At 54.1% G+C, this 24,157-nt stretch overlaps 7 protein-coding genes across 7 annotated transcripts; 3 read left to right on the top strand and 4 right to left on the bottom strand.

Annotated features, from left to right (window-relative positions):
* Positions 1-4,780: 4,780 nt before the first annotated feature.
* Positions 4,781-6,073, bottom strand: N7498_004522 (putative C6 finger domain protein; the record flags this gene model as incomplete). The annotated part of the gene is made up of 3 exons (XM_058451584.1): positions 4,781-5,391; positions 5,462-5,800; positions 5,956-6,073. 3 exons carry the CDS (start codon positions 6,071-6,073, stop codon positions 4,781-4,783), a joined length of 1,068 nt encoding a protein of 355 aa, XP_058308122.1.
* Positions 6,074-10,557: 4,484 nt separating this feature from the next.
* N7498_004521 (uncharacterized protein) lies at positions 10,558-13,687 on the bottom strand (the record flags this gene model as incomplete). Its single annotated transcript, XM_058451583.1, has 2 exons — positions 10,558-13,446; positions 13,496-13,687. 2 exons carry the CDS (start codon positions 13,685-13,687, stop codon positions 10,558-10,560), a joined length of 3,081 nt encoding a protein of 1,026 aa, XP_058308121.1.
* A 483-nt stretch (positions 13,688-14,170) lies between these two features.
* Positions 14,171-15,119, bottom strand: N7498_004520 (dienelactone hydrolase family protein; the record flags this gene model as incomplete). Its single annotated transcript, XM_058451582.1, has 4 exons — positions 14,171-14,775; positions 14,844-14,891; positions 14,968-15,038; positions 15,091-15,119. 4 exons carry the CDS (start codon positions 15,117-15,119, stop codon positions 14,171-14,173), a joined length of 753 nt encoding a protein of 250 aa, XP_058308120.1.
* A 1,845-nt stretch (positions 15,120-16,964) lies between these two features.
* N7498_004519 (uncharacterized protein) lies at positions 16,965-17,222 on the top strand (the record flags this gene model as incomplete). The annotated part of the gene is made up of 1 exon (XM_058451581.1): positions 16,965-17,222. One exon carries the CDS (start codon positions 16,965-16,967, stop codon positions 17,220-17,222), a length of 258 nt encoding a protein of 85 aa, XP_058308119.1.
* A 1,225-nt stretch (positions 17,223-18,447) lies between these two features.
* Positions 18,448-19,753, top strand: N7498_004518 (putative C2H2 finger domain protein; the record flags this gene model as incomplete). Its single annotated transcript, XM_058451580.1, has 3 exons — positions 18,448-18,633; positions 18,675-19,559; positions 19,625-19,753. 3 exons carry the CDS (start codon positions 18,448-18,450, stop codon positions 19,751-19,753), a joined length of 1,200 nt encoding a protein of 399 aa, XP_058308118.1.
* A 932-nt stretch (positions 19,754-20,685) lies between these two features.
* On the top strand, positions 20,686-22,097 carry N7498_004517 (uncharacterized protein; the record flags this gene model as incomplete). The annotated part of the gene is made up of 3 exons (XM_058451579.1): positions 20,686-21,312; positions 21,370-21,534; positions 21,582-22,097. 3 exons carry the CDS (start codon positions 20,686-20,688, stop codon positions 22,095-22,097), a joined length of 1,308 nt encoding a protein of 435 aa, XP_058308117.1.
* A 209-nt stretch (positions 22,098-22,306) lies between these two features.
* N7498_004516 (uncharacterized protein) lies at positions 22,307-24,133 on the bottom strand (the record flags this gene model as incomplete). The annotated part of the gene is made up of 2 exons (XM_058451578.1): positions 22,307-24,039; positions 24,100-24,133. The coding sequence occupies 2 exons, from the start codon at positions 24,131-24,133 to the stop codon at positions 22,307-22,309; spliced, it is 1,767 nt and encodes a 588-aa protein (XP_058308116.1).
* Positions 24,134-24,157: the final 24 nt, after the last annotated feature.

The following is a 24,157-nucleotide window of genomic DNA, read 5'->3' as shown; positions in this document are numbered from 1 at the left end:
GGCGCAGCCAACGACCAGGGTCAGCATCGACGTCAGTACATTCCACAACTCTCGTTCTGGGGTTGGGTACACACGATGGTCTGCCACCACCCAGTCTTTTTTCCTAGCTGTCTTTTCTTAACCTGTCGTGGAGGGGGGGCTAGACCCTCCAGACGCTCATGCCCCGAGGTGCGATTGCGACGGGGGAGGATGGTAAGAGAACGGAGCGGGTGTGTATGCGGCGTGGAAGAAGCCGGGAAGGAGAGAGAGACGGAGATGCTGGAGACCAGCGAGGGAGAGAGCAGGTGGAAGAAGAAGATCCGAGAGTGGAGGAATAGGAAAGTGATATGTGCAGGCAAGTGAACTCGAAGATGGAGTGGTAAAAGGTAGAAAGGTACATACGCCGAACGTACGCGTATTACAGGTATCGCCCGATTCACGGCGCTTCTCTCGACTACCGTACTACAGCAGCTTCTTGCTTGAATCAAGCGGCTGGGTTGCCCTTTCCAAGATCTAGGATTCGACGGGCCCTAGACTCGTGGCCATAGCCTCCGATCAGGGGGATTTCCCACGAATTACACTCGCGGGCGCCCTCGTGAGGCCCGTTGCAGACCACACGCACGGCCCCTCATGCTCGAGGTCGCGATGGCTTCACGGCGAATAAGAATGCCGGGACGTGGGGGACTCGAGAATATCGGGCCGAGGCCGAGGATCAATTCGAGACCAGGTTTCTATAGGTAGGGTTTTTTTTTTACAAGTCTGGAAGGCCCAGAAACTCCTTCTTGGGCCCGATCCGGAGCACATCCGGGAGCGTGACAGTGGATACTCGCGGTGTAAAGTCGATTGCGGTGGAGCGGTCCCGAACCGGTGCAGTTGAAAATGAAAAGGAATTTATTGGAAACCGTCCTCTTTGCTTTGTTTTTTTTTTTTTTTCTATTCTGATATCAATCTCATCCCTCGGCCGGGTAGGTCTAGACATTCAGTTCCTCCCATGCAGTCAAAATGCGAGTGAGAAAATAGAGAAGGCGGGCCGGAGATAGCATCGTCAACGCCGATGGCGCCCGCCGAGATAAGAAGCAGCCCTCTTAACGGGTCCTGGCCATAGGACGAGCTTGGACGGGTTCGAGGATATAACTCCCCGGCCGCTCTGACTCCCATGAGGGAAGCAACACTCACCGAGGTAGCGTCCCTACATTACCCGAAGAGCGTATTGGCGCGGTAATGTGTACCGCACGGTATCAGCCTTTCACGACCTTTCAAACATGCGTGGGGTTTTTCCATCATTTCCCCGTCCAAAGTTCACCCAAATCCGGTTAATATCACCTCGGTCTGCCTACCGTCTTTGCCTTCCCTACGCATCTGGCCCCAGCCGGACGGTTGTCAACTCCGGTCCTCTCGCAGGCCTTCCGGTTTTGGCTTTTGACATCACGGCTCCTTGCCCCCGAGGGCATGTGGGGTGGGAAACAATACCTCCAGGTCCTGGGCCCAGAAGTCGAAAATGGAAACGGGCGCTGTCGCCGGCGCATCATCTCAAATCGGACATCTACTCGTGTGCCCCGTTCATTATTCTGGCCCCACGGATCCACAGAAAGTCGGGGCATCCAAGATATGGCAAGATAAGAGTGTTGATAAGGTGCCAAGCGTAGAGTAATTAGTGGTGTCATCCTGATAGGCGCGGCCGATCCCCTCGTTCGCAGAGGCCACGGCTGAGCTGGTGGAGTTGCTATGACGGCGGTGGTGGATGTCCGGTGGATAGACCTCTATCTTTTTGACTTTCCTTCAGTCTGAGCTGATCTGATGTCAATGCCACCACCCTCGTTTCCCCGGTTGAATGGAAGCTTTGTTCCTGTCGCGTGAAAGTGGCAAAAGGGAGCGTGGGTGGGAATGGGGGGATCGGCCTTCTAGCATACTGGGTCGGGATAATCCCACCGGAGGCAACCCGCGTCCCATCGTATGCAGCTGAGTAATAATTGCCCATCCTATGGTCTGTCATCATTGACCGGGATGTCCAAAAGGGGCCATGGCGCACTGCAGTAAGAGCGCCAATCTGACCGGGGTCACGGCTGGATGTGGCGGTACTTTTGACTGCGGTCTCGCCCCGGAGGACGGGGAGAGAACGACGACAGGGGAGTGAAGGGACAGGGTGATTCCTGCTCTCTTGTTTTTCTCCCGGCACCTGCGGTTATGATAAATCCGATGGACCTCGTTTCGAGGCAAGGGCAATATTTGGACCGCTCTCATATGAGCAAGCGAGTGGCCAGGTGGTTTGGAGGGAGCGTGGAGGAAAAGAACCCGATGCGCACATCACATAACATACCTCCCGTGCACCACCATTCCCCCCAAAAGGTAAAGCGACACTTTCTGTACTGAAGGTCTTGGATGTCCAGCTACCGAGGTACCTCATACCTCAGTAGGTAGGAAACCAGAGGGGAAAATGGAGGGGAACTCCCCAAGGGAACCCGGACGGAGACGCGAGAAACGAGCTCTATATATTCTCGAATGTCAGGCGCCGGAGCGTGCGTTTATCACTCGAAACTGTCTCGATAAGGCGTGACGCTACCGACCCCCCTGTGGCTGTCTGGCCGATACGAAGAGGGCCAACAGGGATAATTCTGTCTATCTCGGAGTTTCTAGGGGACGCTCGAACGAGATAAGAACCCCCTGAAAAGTGAGGCGCCAAAATTGAAGATCTTCCAGCGCATCCCCCGAGAACTCGTTATCAATGGCCTCAATTGGGTCGACTGGGTCCCAAAATGGGTCGGATGGAACGTATCTCCTGCATGCATTCTCTTGATAAACTACACCGCTACCTTTGTGGCTCTGCGATTAACTTGTGATTCGGCTCTGCTATCTCCAGATTTTCACCCCAGAGTCTCTCCGACGGGGTCTGCCGGCTGATCCCCAGCATGTGGCGTCAAATAGGAGGTTGCCAGCAGAGTGCAAAGGACTCATCAACAAAGAGTCGTCCTTTCTTAAACTGTGATATGGCTGATAACTCTGGTTTCGATGTGTCTACTTTCATTGTCAGATTCGGCTTGGTATCTCTCGAATGCTCACCGACCGTAAGAGATATTGTGGGATACACGGAACTGATTGGACTACCGACATCCAAGGCACCGACGCCCGTCAACGGGGCTTGAGCCTCGGCAAGGGCGAAGATAGGTCCATCTCCTCGGAGCTGCGTCGGGCATTGATCTGAACAATGAGTCCCGTCTGCTATCATGGTGTCACAATTGACACAGACCCCTTGGAGGATAAGCGTGGGTCGGTCCGCACTATAAAAGCAATGCACACCAGAGCCACGTTCATCTCAGCTACTGCCATTCAGCGTATACTCGGTGGAAGGGTCAGCAGAAATTGTCCATGAATCGGGCATTGGTAGAAACAATACATGCGGCTGCTTTGCCCCAAACGAACCCGAATAGATCCTGAACCGATTGTGTCGGGGACTGTGCTGTGGATATTGAGAAGGTTAATGGGGGCAACAGCGCGTCGTTCACGCCAATCCCTCCCAATTTGAGGCTTGACACCGATGCCGGAGCCCTGATGCATTAAAATGCCCTGGACGATGCTGCCGTGAACGAAAATCGGAGCCAATAATGGCCCCGGGACTGACATCTGAAATCTGCCTTATCTCGATGAACGTTCCTGGCATCTTTCATCTCTTGATTAACTTTATTAATGAAAACCAGAGAGATAAGTAGGTTTCCCATGCAAAGTCAAGAGACAAAAGTTCCTGATCGAATGGTTGGACAAGATAAATCGGTCCGAAATAAGACCATAACGACCAATAAAATTATGTTCAGAGTATTTAATCTCGTCTCCTTTAACTTTCAGGAGCATGATATCTCCCATTGTGCAGTTATCAAGCCCGAAGACGTCGTCACATCAACGGCGTTCTCACTCACACCTTCACAAGGTCACGCCCACGGCAAAGAATTGATATCAAAGTAGCGTGCAGATCCAGTTCCATGTGTAGAATGTAATATGTACAGGGTATGTAATCCTCACAAATTCGGGATGCACGATTTCAATAGAGCTCGCGTTTGCGGTATCGGGAGGTGTTTAGTGTCGGCGTCATCTCAACCTCGCCTTATCGAACGATCGGATAGTCGCACGTCACTTGGGATCCCACCCGCCGAGCTTCGCCTGATGCACCCGGGTCCAAAGGACTGAATGGACAGAAGCAATCAGACTTTGCGCCAGGTTAAGCAGGAATATGTTTATCCATCGTAGAAGAGAACAAAATTGTAAGCGGAAACGTAGAGAAGAAAACAAGGATAAGAAAAAATAGAAGTTGAATGAAAATGAACAAGGAAAAAAGGAAAGTCTATATGTGCAAAACAATGTTCTCCAAAGCTAAGCCAATGTCTGTCCATCTGATCCGAGGAAGCACCAAAGCAAATCTTCCGATCAGAAAAACGGGAGGGGGAATGGAAACGAATCAAAAGGCCCTCCGATGCAAAAAAAAAAAAGACGATGCCTCTGGAACACGAGTAAAAAGAAAGGTTGTGGGCCATGCCATGATAGAACGAAACAGAAATGCCACCCAAGAACCCTTGCGCCCGCTAATGACCAGCTGCGAAGCAGACCCGCCACGGTGTATGAGGATGAGGCGAAATAAACGAGGAAAAAAGCGCAGAAGGAAAAAAGAAAAGAAACCCAAAAAGTGTGTTTCCCACGGGGTATTAGAAATGAAACAAGCCGTCTAGGAACCTTGAAATGTGTGGTATAACGTGAGGCAACCGGGCCCGAAGAGAGATGAGATGTCGATAACATGCCCGGAGATGTAAGGGAATTGCTATGGACCCGATCGTCCAGGTCCGCCGGGATGCCCCATCGGAGGAGGGTTGGTGAAAGGTTGTTGCGGGACGTCCCCGTACATGGGGTACTGCATCACCCCCATACCAGACATGGCGTTCATGGCGGGCCACTGTGTGAATCCCATCCCGGCCTGTGCTGGATAAGAGCCTTGGGGTGCTTGCATTTCTGGGGTTGGTCCTGAAGGGCTTTGCGAGGCAACGGGTTGTGCGGGTGTGGTCATCCTCCGCTTGAGGTCGGGGGCCATCTGCGGTTGGAATTGGTTCGGAAAGGAAGAACCCATGTCTTGCCCGGGGTAACTCATGGCCCTTGACGGCGGCTGCGGGACTTGCCAGACGGTTCCATCGGGCTGCATGGCGTATGCTGCACCGGGATTCAAGGGCTGTGCCTGGCCTGCCATTGGTGATGTTGCAGACATGGGGGAGTTGGGCGGCAATCCAGACGGCCACACGTTGGGTGACAGGTTCATCATCTGGTGTTTGCTTGCGTTCATATTGGCCAGCATTTGAGGGTCTGATATCGTCGTAAAGTCATCCCAAACTCCTGATTCTATCGCGTGTCCAGAGAACTCTGCTGGTCCCATAGACCGGTCTATATGCAGTTTTCTTGTCAGTGATTGAACCCCAACATCAGCACACACACCTCTGATCCCTCGACCTACCTGGTACAAAGCCTGACATGGGGTTCCCGGCAAAGGCGTTGGGAGGGAAAGTCGACATGTCCTGTCCCGACGAGTTCAAGGAGACCTGCGGATATTGATAAAAGGCATCGACCGTCTCCGAGTTCAGGTTGGTCGGCGACGAGGAAATGGGAGTCGTAGCCGAGCCCCCCGCAGAAGCCGTTTCTAACCTCGAGCTGGGTCGCGACTTCTTCTCCACCGGTGGTTGTTGGTCGACTGGGAAAAATTGACAGTCTTTTCGTAATCGGATACAATTCTCACATCGCCCCTGCGGATCGTCCGCCGCTACCAAGCATCGAATCTTCCGTCGCCGACAGTGTACTAGAGGTTGTATCAGCAAAGGTGAAACTCACTATCATCACATGGGTGATTGAGCGCATAAGATCCAGCTTATGTCTCGTTTGTGCACACGACAATGCGCAAGAAAGCCCAAGAAGCGCAAATGGCAGAAAGCCGGTGGAAATGGGGTGACTGACCACACGCGACTGAGGTCCGATGATATCCCAACTTGTTGCGCTTCTTGTCGGCGTTTGCGCTGTCCATGGCGCTTTGTGAATTCGGTGTCGTTGCCATGGTCTCGACGGCCACGGGCATAGCTCCCCCCACGAAAGATCTTATCACCACTCCAACCGAATCGCATCAACGGCGCTACAGTGGCGCACGCTTCTAGACCTTCGGGCTCGAGATGAAACCGTCTCGAAACGTAGTCCGGGGCGAATGCGAAGTCAAAAGACACCAGGCCATGCAGCCACCGGGGAAAAAAAAGAGGAAATGCCGGAGGGGTCGCGATTTCGGGACAATGATGAACGCCGGTCCTTGTGTGAGGACTTCCGGTTCCACCCTGCGCCACACTGGGAACGGTAATGATATTGCGCGCGTCAGAGCACAGTCGCAAGTCGGGGAGGGGCCCGTAGTCGAGTATCAGCCAAGAGAGAACCAGATGCAAGGCGAGTGGGAGGCGGACGGTCGAGGATTGATTGGGGCTCAGCTTTGGGTCTCCACGAAACCCGAAACTGGATTCGATAATTGGTGAATTAATCAATAATAATTATAGAAAATTGAGAGCTTGATGAAAGGGGGGGGGGAAAGGGAGACGTGGTGTCGGAGAAACGATGGACGGTTTTAGGGTCTAGATTGGTATGGTTATCCAGTATGAGATCGGGAAAAGGGACCCGTCAAACGTCAACCGCCAGTAAAAAGATTAGTCAGGGCGAACGGAGAGAAACGAGGAACCAAAGGAGTGAATAGGGTGGATTGGGTGAAACTTGAGGGAGAAGAAAGATCGAGGATGTGCTATAGACACGAAGAGAGACTGGAAGCTAATCGCGGGGTGAAACGCCCTTGGGCTGGTTTTGTTTTTTGGGTTTTTTTTTTCACTTTATTTTATTTCGAATTTTTTAATTTAATTTTTATTTCAGAGTATATTCGGACGTGGAACAAGGTGGCTCTGCATCAGACCGACACTAGGACTAAGACGGATGTATCGACTTAGCCCAAATCAACTGCAGGTCATTGTCATGGACCACATCGATGATTTCAGACCCAGCTCAGGGGGCCGGGGCGAACTTGCTCGCAATTCTACATCTAGGCACATCTGCTAGAACTCGATTTTAGACGACTCGCGTCTGGAAAATTTTTATTTTATTTTATTTATTTTATTAAATTCTCTCTTCAGGTAGATTATGTTCACAATTTCCATTTTTAAACACTGGTACCAGCACTGCATTCTCTGGTCATCTCACCCGATTAGGTAAACACCATAGCCCCTGATTGCGTACGATAGACCCTCTAGGGCCGGTTCATGGCAAATGAGGTAGAGGAAGGAACCATGGTCTGGGAGCCCTGACACAGTGGGGTCTGTGTGGGTGTTGAGAGTTGGTCGCGCGTGTACGCTTCGGGCTTAGGGCCAGAAGGACTACCTGTCAATCCTTGATGAACTGGGGAATTCTTCCTTCAAGTCTCGGTCTAATGATTGGCGACGCCAGCTTGGGTCGGCAGCCGGAACCAATGAGCTTGTTGTTCCCTAGGGTCCATTGCCCCCAAAAGAACCTTCTCTCTGAGGTCATTCCAGAGGGTGATCCCTAGAACCTTGAGAACTTCTCGAAAGGGTGCACTGCATGGCAATTTTTTTTTGGAAGATTGACTCTGGGCACTCCATATAAGAAACACGGAGAACCCCGCGTAGTGAATTTTTCACGAACGTTACCATCGCGTTCAGGAACGAACCACAGATTGATTGGTACTAAAAACAGATTCAGGGTCCACGGCTGATGTGTACATATCAGGCTCAAACCGAGAAGACCACGCAATGGATCTTGCGGCCTTGTTTTCTTTTTTTTTTTTTTCTTTTTTCCTTTTCCCTTTTTGGCTTTTGGCTTTTGGTTTTTGGTTTTTGCCTTTTTTTTTAAAAAAAAAAAAAAAAAACCAACCCCCCCTTTTTTACTTCTTCCATGACTTTTCGGTCGGATCTTGGCCAATGTCCGGGGCGTAGCTTAATTTCCTTAGCGGGCTCCAATGTCATCGCCATACTCCATAACTCAACCTTGGGTTTCAAAGTTTTCCAGCAGGAAAAACCCAACGAGCTTCCACGATCCCAGCAATTGCCGAGTAGCCAATGAGGGTTGTCGGTAGCACTTAGTCACCGATTCCCAGTTTTACCCGCAATACAATCGTTGAGAACATGCGTACCTTGGGTGAGGGGGGGCCCGGCAACCCGGTCAATCATGACAATCTTAATCATATCGACTCCAGCCTGTGTTCAGGGTTGGATCTGATCCAGCCGAGGCTGAGCCAAGACCGATGGAGGTTACACCGTCGACCGCGGAGTATACCGAGACGCATCGACATAGTAGAGGAAGGCCACCTTGCCTTGGGTAGATAATTGTCATTCAACTACGCCCGACATGGACAACGGTCCGAAGGCTTAGACATTGGCCACCAACGGGCTCGTGGGATGATGTCGAGCGATCTTGCCGTTTCTGAGGGACTCGCACCATGTGGGTCTTCACCGTCAAGGTTTAATTAAGGATGATCGCAACGTGGTAGCGCGTTACAGCTGTGGCCTTGGCGCCCCTTGGAATGAGCGTACGATCTTCTTCGAAGTTCAAGCGAGCTTCCATCGGGGACCCATACGGAGCAGAATGGAAGGTTCTACGATAGCCCTCGTGTTTAAGAGGGTTGAGGATCGAGGCAAAACGGGCCTCGCGATCAGCGTCGGGGAAGCGAAGGGGATTCAAGCCTGGCGAGGCTCTCCTGCCATCGTTCCAAGGCAAAAAAAAAAAAAAAAGAAAAGGGGGGGGGGGACGTCCTGACCATCAATGACTATCAATTGCATCGGGCCACATCCGACATTCATAGCCCAAAGAGGTGAGAAACGTGACGGGGCGTAGCTTCGAGAGGGCACTTCCGGTGGACGCGATCGTGCAAGGTTAGACCACGCCCAATCACCGTGACATCTCGTATATCGCCGGGGGTGGGGGGGTACTGTACTGTACACCTCCATTTCCCATTTCCCATTCCCTCTTTGCCAAATCCTCGGGACCTTTTCTCGCTCGACCGCCGTTTGGGCAATGACAGACTCAGCCCTGGCCCCGCATCGCACGCTCTGAGGGAAGATCGACGAGGGCTTTGGGAAAGACCAGGAGGCCGTGATTGGGCGTGGGATGACCGAAGAAGACGGGGTGCATTTGCAGGACACAGGTGTTGACGCGGCGACTTGTCAAACACGCGATAGATCTGGCAGCATCCATGCCCGTCCCAGTCCCTCACCAACCACGGCCAAAGTACAAAGTACAAGGCTTCTCCAAACACATGTCCCTCAAAGGAGGTCACCTCGGCCTCGGTTGGCCAATTGGCTCAGGTCCGGCCCCTCCCAACGTCGCGTCGATCTGAAACGAAGACTTGCGAAACAAGGGTCTAAGGGCTAGGGGCTGACTCAGATCTCTGATACCCCCAAACGTGCAATTGTGAGACATTCGAGAAACGTTCTTCCAGCTTCCAGTGTAGGGCAGCCGGAACTCCGACAGCCCCCTAGTACCTCGTATCTCTCTCCATACGGTTTCTACATGCCATGCACTACTCCGTACAACTCTGCTGCTGCCCTTTTGCCTTTCTCTTCAACGCCCTGCTCTTCGGGCTCCTTGCTAGACCACTCCGGGCTTAGTAGGCAGCCGTGTTTTACACTGCTAACATCAACTGCCGGGCTGTGGGACTGCAGGTGTACAGTACATACTCCCAATGTCGAGTCTGATCTCACCATCCTTTCGGGGCTCGAGCTGTTTCGGTAATGTCGCTTGTACATCATGCGATTCGCGTGTACAGTAGCTGCGTGGTTTTATTTCACCGTCGTGCTCAGCGCGCCCGGTGTCCACGGAAGCAATCTCCCAGGAGCTGAGCCCCAATTGTTCTGGGCTCTCATTCGGGAGGTGGAGCGCGGGAAAACTATGTATGTCCTCGTGTCTGAGATCTGAGCGTCCTCATATCGTGGGACGCCCGATCGTTCGCCGTGGGTCCCTTTTTTCCGGCCTTTTCTTCTCTTTTCCTCTCGTTTTATCCTTTTTTCCCTGGGTGGAGAAGGCATACACGGACGTCACTGGTCGTAACCGGGCTTCTGGAGGGTGACCCCGTTGTTTCACCATCCTCGGGCCCTTGACCCCATCCGGTCATGCTCGGCTGTTCATCATGGGTCTCCCTCTTTAACTTGCTACCTGCACTTACGCGTCCTCCCAAGACCCAAAATTTCCCCTCTGGGACTTGCCCCCTGGAAAACAGGAAGGTGGTATTTTCTGGAATTTTCCAGCTCGCTAATTATCCTCGACTCAAATTTCCCAGGCCACAAGAGACGTCTTGCCTGAAAAGGGGACTCGGCCCCGTGGGATGTCACGATTGCCGGCGAATCTCCGAACGTTTTCCTTGGGCAACCTTGCGCGATAAACACCATGTGGCAAATTGGAGATGCGTCGCTATATGCTATGGAGATCGACTACTCTCCCCCATTGGCCTGCGCATCCAGCTACCGCTCCAGACTACTGTTTTGCCACCGAGCAGTACTGTGTACATCAAGCGGGGGAGTTTGACGATCACCTATCCAAGGCATCGACTGCGCTGTCGCCCACTCTCACCACCACCTGAACCTCCAAGGCCCTCGCCTCCCTAACACAGCACGCGACGCACGTTCTCCCCACTCGGCCGATCACCGCATGGCAGCCAATGGATGCACACCATGCCCGGACAAAGGTCTCTTTGCTTCGATTGCCGCGAGCATCAACCACCAGAACTTCGGGGCTCTTTTCAGAAGGCGATTCAGCATGCGGAGCTGATTGGTGGGCGAGGGAATCCAACGAGATATGCCTATACGGGAAAGATCGGTGCAGCGGATGCCCTGGTAGACGCTTGTGTTTGCCCCATTCCCTTGCTTTCCCCGGCTCCTCCGACGAACCGTCCTGGTGATGGGCTGTAAACCCTAACGGTGGGCGACATTCATGAGCCGAGATGAACCGCGCGTGATATGAGAGAGGGAAGGTAACCGTAGTCTGCACTTGTACAGATTCGTGAAGGAGAAACGAGACTTTGGCCCGGTCACTGACCGTGACGTTTCGCTTCCCGGGAGAGGTTATCGACAGTATCAGAGCATCGAGCTGTACATCGATTGCTGGCCGGACTGGTTGATCGGTAGGCAATGTAAAGGCCTCGGCAGTGATGTCGCCCATGCCCAACGGTGATGACTCCAGCACAAGCTTCCCTGCTTGCTTGATACGAGGTCGTCCGGACGTGCACTGAATGTCACTGGCCCGGACCTCAAACCACCCGGACTCCAAGGTCTCATCCGTAGTCACATCGCGCGGAAGCACGTCGATGCCCAACCAGCCCATGCAGGTCTTGGCTCCCTCGAGACTGGACAGTACACGCCCAATGATCGAAGCTTTACTCCAGTAGCTGCGTCCTTTGTATACAAAGCCACCGTACAGGTTGGCCTTTGGCCCCAGTTGCTCAATTGCATCTGCATCATTTTCTAGAAGGGTTCCGATGAGCAGATGGCATATTGGCCCGCCGGGAACAACCAGTCCGGAGAGCAAGCTTCGAGAAATCCAGCCCAGAGGCTCGCTCGCATGAGGATCATCGTCTTCACGACATGAACTGCGTAGCTGAACACATCGACGTGACTGGCTGCATGTATACATATCCTCCTCGTCCAGCGGTTTCGCGATTGGCCTCTCTGAGTTATTCTCCAATCTGCGCAACCCTTCATGCGGAAAGAACAGATCCTTTCCATTCTTCAGTTTCTGTTCGAAAGCAGATCGGACGGTGTCAACCCTTGGCCATCCGATGTTCTCGGCAAAGACGTATAGTCCTTCCAGTTGCTGTCGAACGTGCGGGGAGCTGACTCGACACTGCCAGACGGAGCGCAAGTCAGGTTCAGTATTGGATGAGATACGACGGCTGATGGAGTCGAACAGGGCAAAATGGCGGGATTTTGTAGGCGCCTTGTCGGTCGACGTTAGAGGCTGACTATCAGCGGCAGGTGGTGCGTCGGATTGAGAGCCACAGGTGATCTCGAGATTGTCGAGGAAACGACGCACGACGATCAGATCCCAGTTGACTTTGCCCTCCCGCAATTTATCGAAGTGATGGAGTTCCGGGGCCGTGATCTCGCCACCGTGAGGATCATCCAGCATACCAATGCGGACGAAGGCATCAAGACGGAGTAGCAGTTCTGCAGCCAGGAGCAGTTGAACCAGCAACCATTTGCGCTCCATGCCAGAGTTAATCCACGGCTCCCGAGATGTCCCTTCACCAGGCTCGACACAGTCCCCGTCTCCATGCGGCGGTGCCTCATACAGAATTTGACCGATTCGCATACGCCACACGGGCATGCTGAAATCGATCCAGGCCCCAGGTGTAGCTAATACGGAGGCCAGGGTCTTGATTTGGGACTTGATGCTCTGGGGATGACTCGGCAGGAGATCGGCTGGGGGCGGGCGAGGATAGAGGAAGCACGTGTGGAGAATGTTATGCATTTCACGGGGGGTTTCCATGTCCAGAATCGTGGCCATCGATCCATCTTGCAGTATATCCAAACGTAGCCGTCGCAAGTTATCCAGTCGCTTGGCCAGAATCCGAAGATTGATATCTCGGACCCCGATGCGTTTCCAGGCCGAAGGTCCATCCCGAATGAGTTGACGTCGATCAAAGACGGCGCCGCTTTGACACTGTGAATACGGCTTGTTGTAAGAGTCCATCAGTTCGAACGCTTCCGTGGCCGGGAGTGTCGACACTCGCTGCACATTCGGCGCCTGTCTAGGTTTCTCGGGAGGCCGGGTATATCGAACTGCATCGGCCAATGGAAACTCCAGGAAATGTCGGAATCCAACGGTTCCCGGCTCTCGCCCATTGTTGGCCAGCATGTTTGGCACCTCGAACACGCCAACATCGAAGGTAGCTCGTTTGGAAGCGCCGGATCGGCGCCAATCTTGTACTTGGATTGGTACTCCTCCTTTCACTGCCCAGTCATCCGGGACTGGCAGATGGGCATGAAGAGTACAGAGCGTGAATGATGCATGCGAAAGGGGCTTGCGATCCAACATGCGCTGGATGGATGGGCTATGTTCGTCCCAAGGAAATATCACTTGCGGATACCAACGACCGTGTTTGCCTCTTTCCAGAAGAAAATGAGGTGCTCCAGATAAAAGAGCCTTGACGTCTTTCTTGGCAAAGCAGTATTCGTCTTTTTGGGGGGCGTTAGAATCAGTGGTGCCATCCTGAGAGCCACACGCCGTGTCCAGTCGATAGTCCAGGGCGTCCTGGATATTGGTCGGCTGCTTCGGCTCCCCGTGGGCGATCGCAGCGGGCGGTTCGGGGCTCCCTGGATTACTGCACGGGAGATCTATTCGGAAAGAACGAGGTTCATCGCGGCCTTTTTTGGATCGAACGGCGCCATCCGTGTCGATTTTTGGGACAACCCTCTGACTCTAAACATTCTATTAGATATAGTTCCAAATGACGCAGCCGCAGCCTTACCGAGCTCCCAGCGAGCTTAGGAGGACTTGGAGATGCGCTCTCGCTCCTTTTTCGAAACAGGCCATGGAAACGGCCTGAGTCTTCATCTTGGTAAGCACCTAAGGAAGGGTGGCGTGCGACTGTCGGTCTGACTCCCGTATCGTGGTCACCCACGTCAGATTGGGAGCGCCGACGCCCAAAGATAAAGGACATTTTGGCACAAATGGACTATGCCCAGCGCCGATGAGCGAGTAAACGTAGGTCTAGAGGAGCTAGTACGAGACAAAAGAATAGTTGGAACATTTGAAGTAGATGCAGTTCTTGAAATAAGGTCGACCCAGACGTGCTGATCTCGGGTCGCGGCGGAAACCCGTGCAAACCGGCAACGCGGAAGGCGGAGACGGAGACGCCAAGAGCCACCCGATTTGGCAATGCGAACGGGTCAAACGGCTTACTTCAGTCGGTACATTTGACATCCTAGTATCTATCAGGATATATCCGGGGGTAGGGGTGGGGTTATCCATGCCCCTGCTCGTCCCGGTCAGACATCCCTACCTTTGATTACCAGAAACTTTAATTCTGCCCGGCACTTGGTCAAGTCTACGATCACGAGTAGTGGCTAAAACGATCCCATGGGAATATAGTTCATTATTCGTGTTCGATATCTTAAGAGGTCGGTCTCAAATAACCAGCGCCTTACGCGTGCTGGTGGAAGAAGTCGAGCACGGCCTTGTATCCACGCTCGTACTCCTTCTTGACCTCGGCATCCTCCAGGTTCGACCGAGCCGCCATCCAACCGTGGATCTGAGTCGGGAAGGTCTCGACGTGGTTCGGCACCTGCAGGTTGGCCTTGAAAGCCTCCACGTCCTTGGGCGGCTCGTCCCCGGAGGCGAGCATGATGAAAGGCACGTTGATGCTCTTGGCGTCGTTGGGGTCAACCATGGCCGGGTGGGCTTGAGCAGCAGCTTTGAAGAGCTTGTTGTCGGCGCCGGCGGACAGAGCAGCGATTTTGCCGCCCCAGCAGAAGCCCAGGATGGACCACTGGAAGCTGCCGCCGGGGGCCTGCTTGTTGGCCTCGGCCACGATGTTGGGGATCTTGGAGAGGGTCTTGGGCGGAGCGGCCTGAGTCGAGAAGAAGTTGCCCAACTTCTCCTTGTGCTCGTCGGTGGTAGGCGGGTACCAGGAAATATCGGCAGGGCTACCCTCGAAGAAGTCAGGCATGAAAACCCGGTACTTCTGCTCGTTCGAGGTGGCTAGGATGTCGGCACCCTGAATGGTCTGGTCGAAGAAGCCGAAGATATCTAGCGGAAACGAGAATGGGTCAGCATGGCAGTACCTTCACGAAAGCCTTCATGGGGACACAACTCACCGTACACCACCAAAATGGCCTTGGTGGCCGACTCGGGGCCGGTGACGTCTGTGGGAGGGGTCAGCTATTTCATCCCACCCATTCTTATACAACCGGGGAACCCCGATTCAATCTGCACACATACAGGTCTTCAGGCCATTGATGGTCTGGTAGGCTCCCTTGGGCTTGTATCCCTTGGCCACGACGGGTGGGATTCTTTCGACGAGTTAGCAATCGTTCGCGATCGAGTGAGGCCAGGGGAACGAACGAGCAGCACGCCTTGCTGATTCCAGACATGGTTGAGGGTCAATTGAGTCCAAAGGTGGCTGAGCGGGTTTATTTAAAGAGGCAAAGAGGTAACTTGACAGTGATTGAAAGAAAGTGAAGTTGAAGCAACGAAGAAGTTTCGAGGAAACCAAGTTGAACCCCCGCTTGACGTCATCGGCAAATCGGCAACAGGACGGGGCTGCGATCCGGTGCGACTCGGTTATATGCTGCGATCCGGGCTTTTGGGGTTCATCTATCCAACCTTGGAGTATAGCTGTCTAGCTAGAAGGTCTTCAGGTAGAAGTTGGATATATAAAATTGAAGTACGGGGTACTAGTGCAAGTGATGCGCCAAGCCCCCCCCCCGATCCCGGAATATATCGCTACACGATCGACTTCAGAATCCCAGAAACCACCTGGAACCTCAGTGCCGCCACACAAGTGCCGCCCGAGAAATGCAGAGAAGCCATCGGTGTCACGTTGCACAGTGCGCCGCACCCCGCATTGATCTCTGGTGAGCTATGCGGATAGAGTCAACGTTCCACAAGGTCGTACTACGTGTGTTACGGCCGTGGACTGGGCTTCGAGATGTCTTTCTCCCAAATCACGCGTCGCCACTTGCCGGGCAATTCTATGCGTGGATAGATCGTTTCCGCTCCACCGGTCTCTGCAAGCCGCTGCGCTGCGAGATTCGGCTACTTTGTCCTGAACGAACAGGCTGGAGCCCCAGCAGCGAAAAAAAGGCGCAGTATGCACACATCTCCCACTTTCCAAAGCCAAGAGACAATTGGGCCCAAGTTCAAGAAGGTCGATCTCCCGCACCCCTTTGGAGTCGATCAACTACTGTTCACGGTGAACGGTCCAACGCCAAACCGCCTCGCCCGAAGCCACCGGCAGCAACCGAAGCGACGATCGCATGGCTCGAGCCTGACTGGTGGATCCACCCGCGCTGTCATACCTGTAAAGTAGGAGCCGCCTTGCATGAGCACTGGAGGATTTCCAGCAAATCGGCAGTGAACCACCAAGGGACGATCGGGCTGCGATCGGGGCATCGGTCTACGCGGCTCGGTCAATATGGTTCACATTTCGGATCCGTAGTGGGCCTGCGTGGAATTCGAGAGACTATCCATCGTCGCATCAAGACTTTGGTACCGGATGGGAGAAATCAAAAGAAAAACAAACCCCTAAAAAAAACCCAAAGAAACAGCAAAAGAAGAAAAGACCAAGGGGCCAGAGGCAGGGATTCAGGGAGTCTTAGGAATGCGACTAAGGGGGAACAACAATCCGAGAGCTACGGCAGATTGTCTCGCATGCAGCTCCCCCCTCTCCCCCCTTGTCGGTCGAGATTACTCCGTACAGATGCTAAAATTGCAAGCGAGACGGAACTAGGGAATATACAGTCCCCTTAGCGTCGAACGGGTGCACATCAAGAAAAAGGAAACGACAGATCAACTCGTCCGTACGGACCGTACGGAGGATTGATTTGACACTTGACACTCGACGGGCCGCGCCAAACCCTTTCTTCCTTGCAAAGCCCGTGCAGACTCCGGACCCAAAGAAAGCGAGACCGACCATGATTGGCAGGATAAGGGGAAGATAATCCCCGGTGGTCCGAAGCGAAGTCACCGCGCCAATGAGTGACTTCGCCCGTGAGATCAAGGGGAAGCCATGAGAGCCAACTTTGAGCCCTTTCCGTACGCCACCCCGATCGCACGCGCGCCGGTGGATTCAAAGAGGGGACCCGACAGTTCGGTGCACGGCGACGATTGGCCGTCAGGAGATGGTGCCACGGTCCCGCGAGCAAAAAGGAACGAAAAGAAAGGCATGGCCGGCGAGCCCGACGACCAATCCTCTTGGGGGACGGAGAAGGGTGCAGATGACCCGCGACAAGGTGAAGGTGAACATGCCAGCACGGGCTAAAAAGACCCAAATCGCGACCGCGAGCGAGCCGGACCCGACTTCACGACTCGATCTAACGGGATCCGCTCTCGCGCGCCGGGAACCGGCGAATGATCTTGCACCTGGCTCGCTTGTCTCTGCCCATCAGAGGCGACTGCTCCAGACTTCCATGGCTCGTATTCTGGCCATTCCGGCCCAGTCCGTGCGTCGCTACGCGCATTGGGCAGGAATCTGAGCATATTCCTATAGATGGGCACAAAATAATATAGCTGATGGCCGGAGTATGGTCAGGAATAGATTTTCTCTCCGGGTGATACCTCGAGAGACCCCCCTAACTCTGGTCCTAGCGTTGTCGCTAGCGCGCATTCTACGCCGTAGTTAGCCTCTTTTTTTTTCTTTTCTTTTTCCTCTCGGTTTTTATGTTTTTCCCAATTTGCTTTTTCACGCGAATCGGGACGCAAGGAGAGCCTCCGCTTCCTGTGTCTTGTCATTCGGACTCGTGTCTGTCGTCCCCCTCCCCTTTTCCCCGTCCCGGCCCCCCAAATAGAAACAGATATCAGAATCCAAAGGCAGCGGCGAGCATGAAAAAAAAAACAAAGAAAGCCAAAACGAATGACTAGCACCATGTAGCAACGCAAATAGTCGATCGCGACCCCGAATTCGGAACGGTCAACCGGGGCCTGTCAACCACGTTGCCCCCCCCTCTTTGGGAGGATCGTAATATGGGAAATTCGCTTTTCTAGAGTCTTCGCATCGTCCATTCGGTCCAACCGTTCCATTCGTTCCCCACGCTGGCCAGACCCGCGTCGACCACGGTCCCACCATTCTTCGCGTCCCTATACACTTACTACTCGATCCAGTATTACCTCTCTTATAATTACCCTCTGTTATCCCCGCGCTCCTGCGCCTCCCCCGACGCCACGGCTTGTGCTTCTTGTCCTTCTCCCCACCGTCTTCCTTTTCTCTCCTCCCTTTCATACCGTCTCCTATACACGAACTGTGTTTTCCGGGAAGTCGCCAAGGAAATCATTTTCGAGACCATGCACTTCTCGCGCTTTCGTCGACCGTGACTTTCTTTCCCCAGTCGCGCGGACCTCCGTTACTCTTCTTCAACCTTCACCTTTAGGGCTGACACCTTCCACCCCTCTTCGGAGCGTTAACTGTCCCCCCCCCCCAAAATCTGCCTCTCCCATCCACGCCATCCCCTGGGGGAAAAAAAAAATAAATAAAATAAAAGTTCTCCCGACTTGAGCCTCATCGATCAAGTCAGTCGACTCTTCTCGATCGCGAGCACCAGCGATCACCGCTCGCCCCTCCTGGATCCTTCGAGCCCTTCCGGGGGCTTTACTGGTGGTCGAGACTGGTTGAATACGGGACACGCCTTCGTTCCCTCCAACCTCGCTCCATCTATTTCCGAAAGCGATCTGTTTGGTGGAGCCTCTCGAGATCCATCCGTTAACATGGCTGCCCTCGCGGTGCCGCCTCCCGGGATGGGGAGCGCGCTGGATGCGATGTCCTCGCAGCCGTTGAATAGCCGTCGTCCACAGGCGCCGGCCCTGCCCAGCTTCGAGCTGCCGCCGCCGCCGTTTGGATCCAAGTTTTCATCGCATCCCGGCCATCCACCGGTGTCCCATCCGCTTCCCAATGTGAGCGTGGGGAATCTGCTGACCCCCCGGCTACGAATCAGTCCGGAGACTCCGCCACGGTGTCACAGACCTTGGCACCGTCGACGGGGGTCTCGTCCGATCTACCGCCGGCGTACTGGCCCCAGGCGTCGCCGTACGGCGCGGGAGCCGCCCCATCACAGTGGGCGCCGGGGGTCAATCCATACTCCGCGCGCAATTCCTTCTCTCCATCCGGGGTGGTTGGCCGTCCCGGGCAAGCGACATCCCCGCCGACCACGGACGGACTGTCGCAGTCATTCGAGGCTCCTCCGTTGGCCTCGTTCCACCACTCTCTCCCCGCGCCACCTTCCAGTCTCCCTCCTAACGCGCAGCCGGTTTCCATGTCCCTCTATGCATCGGGCCACGCTTCAACGCCTGCTCCTCTTCCCTCGAACGACCCTTACACCCCCAAAGGCCACGCCATGTACGGCGCGAGTCCTCATCAGGCCGGCTACTCTCATATGTATGGCGGCCCGTCCCCCATCGGACATGCCGGGCTGGGCATTCATCCCGGACGCATGCCCGTACAGAGCCCCGGTGCACAGCATCACTTGGCATACCCCCGCCAGCCATGGCCCTCCTACTCTCTTCCTGCGATGAACGGCCCGGTCATGACGAACGTGCACAGCCCGAATAGCCCCATGTCGGTCATGGGTGGCATGCAGCCCGGACTGCTGCCGGGTTTCAACAGTGGGCATATGGCCAGCACCCAGCATCTCTACGGTGCCCATCCGCCGCCCCACGGTCTTCCTGCCCCGGCCGCGGACCGTCCATTCAAGTGCGACCAGTGTCCCCAGAGCTTCAACCGCAACCATGATCTCAAGCGTCACAAGCGAATTCACCTGGCCGTGAAGCCATTCCCTTGTGCTCACTGCGACAAGAGCTTCTCGCGTAAGGATGCATTGAAGGTGTGTATCTCCTATCTCCTATCTGACATTGGAAAGTGACATATCAGACTAACTCTGATTTTTAGCGGCATATTCTGGTCAAGGGCTGCGGCAAAGATGGTGATTTAGACAGCAACCAGATGGGAGCTGATGGATCCATCAAGCACGAAGGACGCAGCGAAGACGGCAGTCCCGTCATTAACGGGCGCGCCTAGGCGCACTTCCGTGCGTTTCTGCATCCCTGTGGATCTTGCATCCGTCCCAGCTCCTCAACTACGTTGAGCCCCCGTCGTGTGTGTATGACGGGGAGGGCGAGGACGACGGATCGACCACAGTGGCCTTGGGAGTCAGGGTTCTTTATAATATTTCTTCAATTTTCTTTTGTTACTGGCGAAGGGTGCGTTGACTGGGCATAACTGGGATGGTCTGTTCTATCTTGATCGTGTTTGATTACTGTGTTTTTAGCCTGATGTGTGACGTGTGTACTGATCCTACTGATCCTTATCCTTCTCTGTGACTTGAACCCGAGCGAGCACCTGGATTTGACTGTTTATTTTACGGGGGACCTCGCGAGTCCGGTGTTCGATGGTATATAGCATGAATCTATTGCATTACACTTCAATCTGTTCCCGCGTGCTCGTATCCTACCAAGGTATTTTGGAATACTATTAGTACCTTTGAATGGAGTCTTAACGAACCTTGGCCATTGGATTTGACCAGGATGGCCTTGTTCTCTCTCTCAGCCTCTCGACCTCTCGGGATCCGGCCAGTGATCCACCGTAAGATCTCTCCGATTGTTCTGAAAAAGCATATTTGCCGCCAAATCCGGTCTATTGAGGTCTCAATGAAGGAATGGCCCCGGCTCAAAATGCGCTCCCACCCGCCACAGGAGTGTTTCGATTTGAATCACCCAACGGTATCCGCGACCTCTGATGGCAGATTCGGACTGAGTGACGCTCTCTGGAATCCCAGCAACGAGTGGTGTCTGACTTGTGTAGCATACGATCTGTCTGATCCAAGACCATTCATTTATAGGGGACTGGAGCCCGGGCGAATCTCTTGCAGGCTCGCCGCTCTTCTCTCACACGGTTTTTCTGCATCTATGTATATGATATAGTACTTTCTCTCTCCTTCGTATTCACAGACCATGCAACGGCGGGTGTCTAGTTTCATTTTCCCCTTTGGGCTCATCTTCACCAACATTCTCACGGGGGCGTCTCCATCTCCTCGGAGATATGACCCCTTGACGACTGTCCGCTTACGAGCTGAATCTGAACCTCGTATCTGGAAGGATCTAATCTCCAGCCGGGTCCAGAATGGAACCAGTCAGGTTCGATTCGACATCTCGACCCCCTGGGCAACCTTAACCACGGATGCTTTGCTCAAACTCGACAGCCCACAAGTGACCTTGATTAACGCATCCGTGTTTGACTGGTGGTACTTCGATGCCGTCTCAGATACGAACCCCGGTGACTCTTTCGTAGTCACCTTTTTCACATCCTCTGCGACGGCGTTCCCATTCTTGGATTCGGGCGAGTCGTCTATTCTCATCGCTTATATGTGGGCTTCCTTTGCCAATGGAACCGTCTTTTCGGAGTTCCTGCCCGCGACTTTCGCTATCGTTGCCGGTGGAGATGGTGCGGCGGCTCCGAGTTTGGGGAACTGGTCCTCCGCAGGGTTTAGCTGGACGGCTCAAAAGGAGGACTTGTCCCATTATGAGATCAACATTGCCTCGGAGAAGATACAGGTGGAGGGTCGATTTACTTTGTCCTCGGTGGGTGCAGGATGATCGCGCTCAAAGTGATTCGCTGACACCGCTTCTTGATACTAGGGCCTCACACCGCATCTGCCTTGCGGAATACAATCTGAAACAACGGACCTTGAGATTGCACCCCATATTGGATGGGCAAGTCTGACGCCGGATGCCGTTGGAACAGTGGACATGAACATTCAGGGATCAAAGCTGTGGTTTCAGGGCCCGGCATATCACGACAAGGCGAGTGATGGATCCAAATCGAAGGCGACAAGACTGACGTGTAGCAGAACTGGTCTGATAGACCCTTCATAGAGTCAGTTCAGAGTTGGTACTGGGGCCATGGCCGTCTTGGCCCTTACTCGATCGTGTGGTTCAGCTACCTCGCACTCAATGACCCCACCAATACCACCTACGTGAGCAGCTATGTTGCCAAGGATGGACATGTTCTCATCTCATCCTGTAATTCCTCGATTCTCACCGTGCGTCCGTTTGTGACCTCGGAAACTACGAGTGACCGCTACCCTCCCCGCGCGGGCGACATTCCGGGTGGATTCAAACTGGAATTTGACTTGGGAGGCTCGAACAGCTGGTTGATAGTCAATGTCTTGGTTGACACTCTTGTGGCTGGGGACCGTGAATACTACATGCGATGGACGGGCAAGATGACGGGGGAGATTTTGCAGGTGCAGAGCGAAAAGCGTCAGGATGCTTGCCCGGCAACACCGTCCGAGACACGAAGCGTGACCGGCCAGTCTGAGCTTACTGGTGTCGCAGTCTTTGAACAGTTCGCTCTCCTGGAATAGATACTGTTTGGTTTCGCTTGCATACCTAACTGAAGGACGCCTATTGCATGCTGTACCATTGAATCGTGCACATACACATTACGGGAAAAGATGTAATCGTGCTATTGAAGTAAACTCTAGAAGCAAAGAAACGACGAAACTCAAACGGGGTATCTCGCGGGATGCGCGAAAGTAAATTCGGACACAAAAAGCGTAAATAAAAATGTCCATCACTCAAGTGTCGCCTGTTTCGCTTTCCACTCTTCCACCAACCCCTGGTAATCCTCGGTGCCATAGGGGTGGAAGCACTGCGCAAGGAGACCTTGTTTACGCTCCGTGGTCAGACCCAGGTCACGCAACATCAGATCGACGTACGGAATGGCGTCAAAGACGAAGTCGGGATTGCGGTGGCCGAAGCCTCCCGGGTAGCGATACCGGCCAAACTCCGAGTGCAGGGTCGTTTCCCACGTCAGGTCGAGCTCGGCACCATCTTCACTCTTGGAGTCAAAAGCGGCGCGCACGGCCGGTGGGCAGCGCTCAACTGCCGTAGGGGTGAGTTGATTCCCGAAGTAGGCGGAAATCCACAGCGCTTGCGTTTGAGCGATCAAGGTCGTGTTGATGGTCATGGTGATTCCCATGAAGGCCAGGGATCGTTCTCTGACGAATGAAAGTGGTACCATGAACCGTGCCATTCGGAATGGATGTGGCGCGGCCGCTTCCGACTCTTGACTGAGCGGTTTGTACTTGGGATTGTGAGGAGGGCCATCGCGCAGACGAGGGAATCGGCGAAGGATCTCCTCATCTGCGGCCTTGACCATGCGCTCATCTAGAGGGTCTGAGCTCCAGGGAAGCCCGAGCTCGCGATCAATGCCTTCAGGCAGGAACTTCACATTGGGAGTGCAACGCCAGCCCGTCGAACAGATCAGAGCGCTTGTCGGAAGCATCTCACCGCTGGACAGGTGTACGGTGTGGTCAGAGAGGTGGTCGAGATCGGCGATGTGTACCTTGATGGTGCCATCCTTGATAAGATCGAAGAAATCGGTGGGATAGTTGAGGATGCTGAGTGACGAGGCGATCCAGAAGGGACTCACCCACGGCTTCAGCTTCTTCATCTCCGGGTGCTTGTCAAAGCCGTTGAGTTGCACGACGTCGTCGGCTAGAACGGCCCAAAAAGCATCGACAATCTTGCGTCCCAACCAAGTTCCGTGCAGGAAGCTGCGCACACGCGTGAAGCCATCGGCGTCACCCCAGATGCAGGGACTGAACCAGGTCAAGAAGCGCGTGGTCACCAGCTTCTCCAGCCACTTCTTCAGCGGCGTCACATACGGGGGTGCCATCCAATTTGGACCGTGGCCGGACTCGCGGATAATCCAGTCCACTTTCATTCCGGACGTTGCACAGGCATAGGCCGCATCCCACGCGGACTTGGTTCCACCAAAGACACTCACTCGTTCTCCAGGTTTGAAGACTTCGGCCTCGTGCTGCAGCATGTCGCGACAGTGAAAGAGAGGTGCGCCAAAAGTCTCCTGGCCCGCAAAGGTAGGCAGATAGGCCTGCGAGGTGATGCCCGTGGCTACGATCAACTTCCGAGTGTCGATGGTCATCACCTTATCCTCGTGTGACACTCTCAGCTGCCATGTTCCATCCAGATTATGGTGGGCGCTCTCCACGCTGTGACGGAGTCGAATGCGATCGGTGAAGCCGAACCTGTCGGCATATGCCTCCATGTATCCCTGGATGACATCGCAGGGAATGTGTTCACCGGGCTTCACGCCAAAGGCGGCCTCGTCCATGGGAAAGTCACTGAATTCGTATGTGCCCAACAAGTTGTTCGATTTGAGGCCCTTGTAGTGACGATGTTTAGCCCACACTCCGCCAATGGAGGTGGCCGCATCAAGGAGAAGAACACTGCTGTCCGGGTTGAGGTCGCGGTAGGTCTTGACGGCGGCAAGTCCACTCCAGCCTGGTGAATCGATATCGAGTCAGACGGTATGGGCCCTCCACGTTCCAGCGCAAAACTCACCTGCGCCAACCACCACCAAATCCTCGTTTCCCATTTCGCGAGAGAATGAGAGGGTATA

The sequence above is a fragment of the Penicillium cinerascens genome, assembly GCF_028974065.1.
Source record: "Penicillium cinerascens strain IBT 15544 chromosome Unknown contig_5_segment0_segment0, whole genome shotgun sequence".
Classification (NCBI taxonomy): Eukaryota; Fungi; Ascomycota; class Eurotiomycetes; order Eurotiales; family Aspergillaceae; genus Penicillium; species Penicillium cinerascens.
This window is presented reverse-complemented; position numbering and strand designations above follow the sequence as displayed.